This window comes from Lepidothrix coronata, unplaced genomic scaffold, assembly GCF_001604755.1.
Source record: "Lepidothrix coronata isolate B3197 unplaced genomic scaffold, Lepidothrix_coronata-1.0 Scaffold344, whole genome shotgun sequence".
Lineage (NCBI taxonomy): Eukaryota > Metazoa > Chordata > Aves > Passeriformes > Pipridae > Lepidothrix > Lepidothrix coronata.
In genome coordinates, this window is record NW_016690524.1 from 292,643 (window position 1) to 301,647 (window position 9,005).

The window sequence follows — 9,005 nt, forward strand, 5'->3', positions numbered from 1 at the left end:
ACACGTGTCACTACAGAGCCCTCAGGGACAGACAGACACGTGTCACTACAGAGCCCTCAGGGACAGACAGACACGTGTCACCACAGAGCCCTCAGGGACAGACAGACACGTGTCACCACAGAGCCCTCAGGGACAGACAGACACGTGTCACCACAGAGCTCCTGGGGACAGATTGGCATGTGTCCCATCAGCCAGGGACCGTTCAAGGAACACTCTTGTCTCTTCCAGCCTCCTCTTCCGCACGGCTGCTCCGCTCCTCTGGCGTCCTGCCTGCCTCCCAGCTGGCCTGGCAGAAGGTGTCCCACGGCTGCCTCGAGGGCTACAGGTCCGTGGCACTGGCGTGGGTGGGTGACAGATGGCGGGTGTGAGGGGTGAGGCCATCCTGCAACATGATGGGGGCTCAGGAGGGAGCCGGGAGCTGTTCCCAGCCCTGCCTGGGAGCACTTCCAGCTCAGCCGAGAGTTCTCCTCTGTCCACCCTGTGGTGGCAGCTCCGGTGCCCCGTGGTGGTGCCAGTGGTGCCCTGATCTGGCACTGCCCTCACCAGTCCTCACTCCCGTGCAGGTGGCTGCAGCACAGCCTGGCCCACCACGGCTCTGCAGCCGTGTCCGTCCTGCGGCCGCAGCTGGAGCTGCTCTGGGACACGGGTGGTGAGGTGGCCCGGGATGTGTCCCAGCAGTGCTACTCCCTGCTCTCATGGCTCCAGGGCAGCCTGCCCTGGCTCAGCGAGTGGGTAAGGGGGGGTTCCTGGGGCTGGAGGAGACCAGGAATGCAGTGGGGGGCTTATGGGAGGGGGAGTGCTGGGGATCTGGGGAGGGGGAGGCCCTGCACCACGTCTCCAGTGCCATTCATCCCCCTATGGTGCCCCCCTGCTCTGACTGCTTCCAGTGGCTGTCAGGGCTGACAGGGAGAGGGCTGAGAAAACTTCCTGCTGTTGGTGTCCTGAAAACCAGTGTTTTGGTGGAAGTTGGGTGATGTCAGTGTTGCACAGAGTGTGGGTGCCCTGTTTGCTGTGTGCTGGAGAAGGGGGGAGGTGGGGAAGGGCTCAGGGGTGAGATGGAACTATCAGGTTGCTGGGACCCCAGCCCTGGACCTGCTGGGGGGTTTGATGTTCACCCCACGCCTGTCTCTGCTCCTGCAGGTCCAGACCCGGCTCCCCGAGTCCCTGCTGCACTTCGCCGAGTGCGTGCGGGAGCTGCTGCTGTTCCTGGTGTGGAGCTGCCTGGTGCCGCTGCTGCAGGGCCTGGCCTCGGCGCTGCAGCAGGGCTGGCAGCGCTGCCTCGACTCCTGCAAGTGAGCAGAACCCCCCGTGGGGTCCCCCAGGGTCCCTTGGGCTCCACTCCCCCAGGGGCTCCCTCAGTGTAGCAGCCACCTCTGTCCCTGCTGGGGGATGGCTCCTCATCCTGCTCCTGGGCACGTGGCACCAGGGCCACCATCACCCTGCCCGAGGGGCTCCTGTATCCCCCCTGTGTCGCCCCTCCTGCCTCTGGCTCCCTTCCCCATAACCCCTTCTTGCTTTTCCAGTGGGGACGTGACGTGGGAGTGCGTAAGGGACCACCTGACGAGTTTCACCTATTCTTCTTGGATTTACCTGCAAAACACAACCCTGGCCCTCAAAAACTGGGCCCTGGCCATGATTTCTGGACACTGAGCTGCTTTCTGGAGAAGGTCACGCCGTCTCCCGACATTCCAACTGCCAGAGGGTATCCCAGTGCAGCTGGATGGGGGATAGAGACGTTGAGGGCGATGCCTACAGGAACTTTGGGTCAAATCGGGGATTTTGGGGGAGGTTTATTTTCTGGGGGACTGGGGAGACACACATACAGGTTTTTTCCGCACCCTGTGACTGCTTTGGCTTTCCCTGTCCCTCTGTCCCTGGTGGGTGATCCCCATCCCCTTGTGCTTTGCCTGCTCACAGGATCAGGGGTGGACACTCGGAGCCCCCACCCACCTCCACACCCCACCCCTTCCCCTGGTAAATGAACTGATTTATTTTATTATTTTTTCCTTATAATTACTCCACGTGCTTTATTTTCTTTTCTTACTGAAGATGCCCGCAGGGTGAAGGGGGTTATCCAGAGCCCCCTGCGCCCCATCCCCAGCACATTTTTGGGGGAGAAGGCACCGTTTCCCCTCGGTGAGCGGGGCCGTGTCTCCGTGTTGAGCACTACAAAGGAGCCGCTGGCGCCGCGCGGCCCCGCCCCGCCGGTTGGCTCAGGGGGCAGAGCGCCTGCCCGGCGTGCGGGAGGTGGCAAGCTCGAGTCCCACCTCTGCCGTTTTGTTGCCGCCGTGTCCCTTTGCCGCGTGCACAGGTGTGTGTGCACGTACCTGTGTTCCTGAGCGCAGGTGTGTCTGTGGAGCTGCGTGTGCACACATGCAACTGTGTACGCGACTTGCGTGTGCACACATGCAACTGTGTACGCGACTTGCGTTACACAGCCACGCATGGGCACGGACACGTCTGTCCCTGTCTGTGCACACACCTACCTGTGCTCCGTGTACGCGTGTCTGTGCACACACCTGTGCTCCGTGTACAGGTGAGCACCGACAGGTGTGAAGGTACCTGGGGGCGTGGCCAGGGAGGGGCGTGGTCTGCACGGGGGCGTGGCCAGGGAGGCGGAGCGGCCCCAGGGGCGCCGCGGCCGTTGCCGAGCGCCGGCCAATGGGCGGCGGCGTTCCTGGGAGGCGGCAGCCAATGGTCGCGCGCGTTGCTGTTGCCGGGCGGCCCGTACCGGCCGTGCCGGGGCCGCGCCGGGGCGATGCCGGGGCCGGCCCCGCCGGGCCATGGAGATCCGCTGCGGGGGACTCCTCTTCAGCTCCCGCTTCGACTCGGGAAACCTGGCGCACGTGGAGCAGGTGCGGCCGGCAGAGGCGGGGGGCGGCCCCGCCGCCCGGGCCAACGCGCTCCCCGCCGCCGACTACGAGTTCAACGTGTGGACGCGGCCCGACTGCGCCCAGACCGAGTATGAGAACGGCAACAGGTACCGGCAGGCGGGGGGAGCGAATAGGGGCGGCTGGTACCGTACGGGGGGCGCTGGGGTCGGGAGTTCCCCGGGGTCCAGGAGTGGCTGGTGCGGGGCGAGGAAGCCCCTGGAACGGGGGTCGGTGGGGTTGGGGGGCTGAGCAAAGGGGCTGGGGGGTGGCCGGCGAGATTAGAGTGCCCTGGGAGTGGGCTCAGGGGGTCTGTGCCCTCTCCCTCAGGGATCTAAGCCCCCCCGGGGGACAGACAAAGTTCGACAGGGCCGGATGGGTGGGTGGGTGGTACCATGTAGGGGTGCCCTGGGAAGGGGGTCCGTGAGGTTGGGGGTCGGAGGAGAGGGGCTGAGGGAGCCAGCGGGGTCCGGGGTGCCCTGGGAGGAGCGTCGGGGTGTCTGGTCCCTCCCCCGGGGGGAGGTGGGGGGACTCCTCGGGGGACACCCCCGGGCACAGGCTGAGCCGGCGCCGCTCCTGCCCCCTCCCAGGTCCTGGTTCTACTTCAGCGTGCGCGGGGGGGCCCCGGGGAAGCTGATCAAGCTGCACATCCTCAACATGAACAAGCAGAGCCGGCTGTACGCTCAGGGCATGGCTCCCTTCGTGCGCACCCTGCCTGTGCGCCCGCGCTGGGAGCGCATCCGGCAGCGGCCCAGCTTCCAGGTGGGACACGGGGCGGGGGGGGCTCTGGGGGCATGGACACCCCTCCCTCGCCACGGGGTGACCACTGCACTCTGCTGGGGCGGGGGAGTGGCTGGGCTGTCCCTGGCACCCCCGGGGGAAGGGGGTTAATGACAGTCCCTTCCTGGGGCTGTGCAGAGGAGGGTCCGTGGAGCTGTGGCTGGGCACAGGCCACCATGGGGTGGAACATGTGGGGGAACACAGAACTGCCCCCCGAGCACTCCTGGTGCTTCTCTTCCCCTTCACCAGGTGCCAAAGTGGCCAGAAAACAGCTCTTTGTAGCAGCAGGTGCTGCTGCCCCGGTGGGGGGCACAGCCAGGGAGGCTGGGGGAGCCCTGGGAGGCACAGCCAAGGGGTGAGATTCCCAGGAGGCTCCTTGGATGTGGTGGGAGCTGCCCGAGGGATTCCTGTTCTAGGTGCTCTTTGGTCCACGTGTGCTGCCATGGGGAGGTAGTGCCCACCTTCCCAGCAGACCCTCTGCTCCATGGAACAGGAACCAGAGAGAACCACTGAATCCCAGAATGGCTTGGGCTGAAGGGACCTTAGGGAGTTCATGCCACCACCTGCCCTGGGCAGGGACACCTTCCACCAGACCAGGTCGCGCCAAGCTCCGCCCAACCTGTCCCTGAACACTTCCAGGGATGTGGCATCCCTTCCATGCCCTGACACGGGACAGGACAGGTGTGGTTTTGCTGGTGGGGCAAGCAAGGAGCCAAAGGATCTGCAGGGAACAACCTGGTGTGCCAGGACACCAGGGGTGGTGGCTGGGCAGTGATTCCCATGGGGATAGCCAAGGGCGATCAATGCCCGAGGGAGCCAGAAGAGGGGAGTGGTGGCTGTGCCAGGGTGGCCCTGCCCCTGTGCCCAGCCCTGCTCCGTGTCTGTGGCAGGTGGTGGAGACGCAGTTCGTGCTGTCCTTCGTGCACCGGTTCCTGGAGCACCGCGGGGCCACCACCTACTTTGCCTTCTGCTACCCCTTCTCCTACACCGAGTGCCAGGACATGCTGGCACAGCTGGACGGCCGCTTCCAAGACTGCAGGCACATGTCCCCCAGCAGGTGTGCCCCCCACACCCCCTTCCCAGCCCTCTCATCCCCTTCCCAGTGTGAGAGTGCCCAGCCGGGAGCCCCCTCACTCTGGGTGCAGCTGAGGCCCCTCCTCGCCCACAGCCCCCTGGACTCTGTCTATTACCACCGGGAGCTGCTGTGCCACTCGCTGGACAAGCTGCGTGTGGACCTGCTGACAGTCACCTCGTGCCACGGCATGCAGGAGAAGCGGGAGCCGCGGCTGGACAAGCTCTTCCCAGACACCAGCACGCCCCGGCCACGCCGCTTTGCTGGGAAGAGGGTGAGTGGCCGTGCCGGCATCAGGGCCGTGCTGGGGACAGGGGGGTCAGCAGCCCCCACAGTGGCCCCTGTGTCGGTGCCTTGCTGCCACTCTCATGTCTGCAACACAAACTGTGTCATGTCCCCAAGGGCTGGAGCGTTTGGGTGGAGTGTGGGGAGCAGAGTCTGCAAGACCCTCCTGCACTGCAGTGTCGGGGGGCAGGCAGGGACCCCCCTCACCCCTGTCTGCTTGTTCCCAGGTGTTTTTTCTCAGCAGCCGAGTCCATCCAGGAGAAACCCCCTCCAGCTTTGTTTTCAATGGCTTCCTGGACTTCATCCTGCGGGAGGAGGATCCCCGTGCCCAGATGCTGCGGCGGATGTTCGTCTTCAAGCTCATCCCCATGCTGAACCCTGACGGGGTGGTGCGGGGCCATTACCGGTGAGTGCAGGGCTGGGCTGGGCTCTCCTGCCTGGAAACCTGCTCCATGTTTCATGGAATCCTTTGGGTGGGAAAAGCCCTCTGAGACCTTTGAGTCCGACCATTCCCCCAGGGCCAAGGCCACCACTAACCCATGTCCTCAAGTGCCACATCCATCCCTGCAGGGATGGGGACTCCACCACAGTCCTGGGCAGCTGTGCCAGGGCTGGACAGCCCTTTTTGTGAAGGAATTGTTCCCTATATCCAACCTAACCCTCCCCTGGCACAGCTGGAGGCTGTTTCTTCTTGTCCTGTCCCTTGTTCCCTGGGAGCAGAGCCCGACCCCCACCTGAGCTCCCCCCTCCTGTCAGGGACTTGCAGAGCCAGAAGGTCCCCCCTGAGCCTCCTTTTCTCCAGGCTGAGCCCCCCCAGCTCCCTCAGCAGCTTCTGCTGCTCCAGCCCCTTCCCCAGCTGCGTTCCCTTCTCTAGGATATCACACAGGGCTCTGCCTTGCCGAGGTTCTCGGTGCTCTGGGGCAGCCTCTGGCTGTGAGGGGGTGGTTTGGCTGTTGTACTCCAGGACAGATCCTGGAATGTTGGCATTCCGAGGTGAGCTCAGCGTTGCCGGGGCACCCTGGAAGGGTCTCACGTCTCTGCTCTCCCTGCAGAACCGACTCCCGCGGGGTGAACCTGAACCGGCAGTACCTGCACCCCGACGCCGAGCTGCACCCCGCGGTGTACGGGGCCAAAGCCGTGCTGCTCTACCACCACATCCACAGCCGCGTCCTGCCGGGCTCTCCAGACTGGAGGACGTTTGTCTCCCCGCTCGGCACCAGCTCGCTGAGCACAAAATGCCCCAACCCTCCCGTCCCAGACGCGGAGGCCGCGCTGTCGGAGCTGGACAAAGCCAACAATGCGCGGAACTCCCCCGGTGCCGGTGCCTGGTGTGCCGGCACCGCCTCCCGCCCGGACCGGGACACGCGGCTGTCGGACAGCACCGACCAGGCCACCTGGATCCTGCCCTCGAGCCACACCGACGAGCACTGTGAGGAGGGGGTGCAGAGGCCTCCCTCAGCCCCCTCGCCCGAGGCCACCGAGCCCCCCGAGCCCATCGCACCCATCGCACCCCGGGACAGTGGCCTGGCCTACTACGTGGACCTGCACGGCCACGCGTCCAAGCGCGGCTGCTTCATGTACGGAAACAGCTTCAGCGACGAGAACGACCAGGTGAGGTCAGGGCTGCTGGGACCCTCCTGCTGCTCTGCCCCCTCCCCACAGGCCCCAACCTCCCTCCCACTCCTGGGAGGGGGGTACGGAAATCCCTATCACGGCTCCTTCCTTTTCCCTTCTTTCTCCTTTCCTTCCTTATCTTACTTTTCTTTCTTTTTCCTCCTCTCCTTCCCTTCCTCCTTCTTTCCTTCTCTCCTGTCTCCTCCCTCTCCTCCCCTAGGAGGTCTCAGATTTCCCCCAGGAGCTGGTGTGGGCCAGCAGCAGAGTTGCCTTTCTCCTGAGGGATGAGGGTGGGGAAGAGCAGTGCCACTGGGCTCCCTTCCTCTCCTCCCAGGTGGCTGTCAGGAGAGCCCAGTGTGAGGTGGGCAGGGCTGGGCAGCATCCTCTGGGCACAGCTGGAGCTTGTGAGACCCTGGAACTGGAACAGAGCGGGCCCAGCCAACCCTGGTGAATCCCCACACTTGGCACTGGTCCCACTGGAGCTGAGGCCTTCCCATCACCCCTGCTGCTCTCCACAGGTGGAGAACATGCTGTTCCCCAAACTGATCTCCCTGAACTCGCCTCACTTCGACTTCACGGGCTGCAACTTCTCGGAGAAGAACATGTACGCCCGGGACAAGCGGGACGGGCAGTCCAAGGAGGGCAGCGGGCGCGTGGCCGTCTACAAGGCCCTGGGCATCATCCACAGGTAGGGCAGCACCGTCCAGCCTGGCACTGAGTGCTCGTGCTGGGCATGGGACTGGGGGAAGGAGGAACCAGTCCCATGGGATCGCCCTGTCCTGCATGGCTCTGGGGCAGGTCAGCAGAAGCCGGGCCTGGCTGTGCTGCTGTGTTCCTGAGGCAGAGGCTCAGCCAAGCCCTCCGCCTCCTCCCTCTCCACACTCTTCCTGCAGTTGCTCTGGTTTCTCCTCCCCGCTCTTGGATGGCTTTCCAGGGGGAATTCTCTTTCCGAGACATTCGTGTCTGTGTTGAGCTGTAATTAAGCTGAGTTGCCGTGGGCGCAGGATCCCCATGGCTGTGTGTGAGATTCCAGCCTCAGCCCATCTGTGATCCCAGGAGCCGGGGATACCTATGATCCGCCCCCTCCCACGTGGCATGGGATATTCCTGGCCCGTTTCTGTGCTGGGAACACACCACTGGCAGCCAGACCCACAGAAGGGAGGTTCTCTCCCGTTTCCTTGGTGCTTACCGTGCACTCGGCCCCTGCTCTGTGCCCAGCTCTGGTGGGTCAGGGACACACCGATGCAGCCATACAGGAACACACACACAGCAGGTTGGGCTTGGTGGTACTTTGCTCTGGGCTGGCCCGGAGCAGCCCGGGGTTGATCCAGCAGTGACATTCCGAAAGGTGCTGGGAGTGCTCTCAGTGCCTCTGTGGTGCCTCAGGCAAATAGGGATGGAGCTGCTCAGGTTTTCTGCTGGACTGGCCCTGGAGCTGTCTCTGCCCAGTGGGACAGATGGGAGCCCTCCCAGCCAGCAGTTCCCAGCCCCTCTTCTCCTTCCCACCTCTGGGATGGCTCGCTCAGGGACACCTCGGAGGCTGGGGGAGGCTGTGGCTGCCCACTCCCTGGATTGACATGAGACACTTCCCTTTCTCCATCAGGGACCCCCCATTCTCCATCACCTTCCAGAGGTGATTGAGAGGTCCCCTCACAGGCACCTCGGCACTTTGGGTGCCACCCTTAGACCCCCACGAGCTCCATCCCAAGTTCCCATCACACTGATCTCTGGTATGTCCACACATCCTCGCGCAGGAGACAGGCCATTCCTGCCATCAGAGCACACTCCTCGAAACCTGCAGCTTTCCTGTGCACCAGCTCCACCGAAGTGGCTCTCCCAGAGGGACATGTGGGGTCACCCCAGCCCTGCTGAGGGTCTGTGGAGTAACAGTGGCTCCCTTGTGCCCCACAGCTACACCCTGGAGTGCAACTACAACTCGGGGCGCTCGGTGAACAGCATCCCGGGGGCCTGCCATGACAACGGCCGTGCCAGCCCCCCGCCCCCGCCCGCCTTCCCCTCCCGCTACACTGTGGAGCTCTTTGAGCAGGTACAGGGGGCCCAGCTGAGCCGGGGGAGGGGCTGAAATCCGGAGGCTGGGCTGGGAATCGAGGCTGGGCTGGGAATCGAGGCTGGGGTTACTTTTCTCCATGTGCTTTTCTGCCCTGTGCTCTGGGAAGCTGCCCACTCTCCCCAGTGCTCCCCCTCCCCAGTGTCCTCTCTCCTGCTATATCCCCTCCTCTCCCCATGACCCCCTCACCGTTGCCCCACCCCGATGTCCCCCCTTCCCTGTGCTCCCTCACTGTGCCCTGTGCCGTGCAGGTGGGTCGGGCTGTGTGCCCCTCGTGTCCCCTCACTGTGCCCTGTGCCGTGCAGGTGGGCCGGGC

At 64.4% G+C, this 9,005-nt stretch overlaps 2 protein-coding genes across 3 annotated transcripts in view; both read left to right on the forward strand.

The window, feature by feature from the left end:
* TMEM214 (transmembrane protein 214) overlaps nucleotides 1–1,979 on the forward strand; it is a 7,670-nt gene extending 5,691 nt beyond the window's left edge. Inside the window, exons 12-15 of the mRNA XM_017838515.1 lie at nucleotides 192–325; nucleotides 564–732; nucleotides 1,141–1,292; nucleotides 1,524–1,979. Coding sequence (XP_017694004.1) covers nucleotides 192–325; nucleotides 564–732; nucleotides 1,141–1,292; nucleotides 1,524–1,650 — 582 coding nt within the window. The 3' untranslated portion in view covers nucleotides 1,651–1,979. The remainder of the gene's footprint in view (nucleotides 1–191; nucleotides 326–563; nucleotides 733–1,140; nucleotides 1,293–1,523) is intronic.
* Nucleotides 1,980–2,730: 751 nt separating this feature from the next.
* The window catches only part of AGBL5 (ATP/GTP binding protein like 5), an 18,018-nt gene continuing 11,743 nt past the window's right edge, over nucleotides 2,731–9,005 (forward strand). For both annotated transcript variants that reach the window (XR_001878590.1, XM_017838535.1), the window contains exons 1-8: nucleotides 2,731–2,980; nucleotides 3,461–3,632; nucleotides 4,541–4,707; nucleotides 4,819–4,996; nucleotides 5,235–5,413; nucleotides 6,060–6,618; nucleotides 7,140–7,309; nucleotides 8,533–8,668. Coding sequence is in view for 1 of the 2 variants with exons in the window: in XM_017838535.1 (XP_017694024.1) it covers nucleotides 2,784–2,980; nucleotides 3,461–3,632; nucleotides 4,541–4,707; nucleotides 4,819–4,996; nucleotides 5,235–5,413; nucleotides 6,060–6,618; nucleotides 7,140–7,309; nucleotides 8,533–8,668 (1,758 nt within the window). In the remaining variant the exon portion in view is untranslated. The remainder of the gene's footprint in view (nucleotides 2,981–3,460; nucleotides 3,633–4,540; nucleotides 4,708–4,818; nucleotides 4,997–5,234; nucleotides 5,414–6,059; nucleotides 6,619–7,139; nucleotides 7,310–8,532; nucleotides 8,669–9,005) is intronic.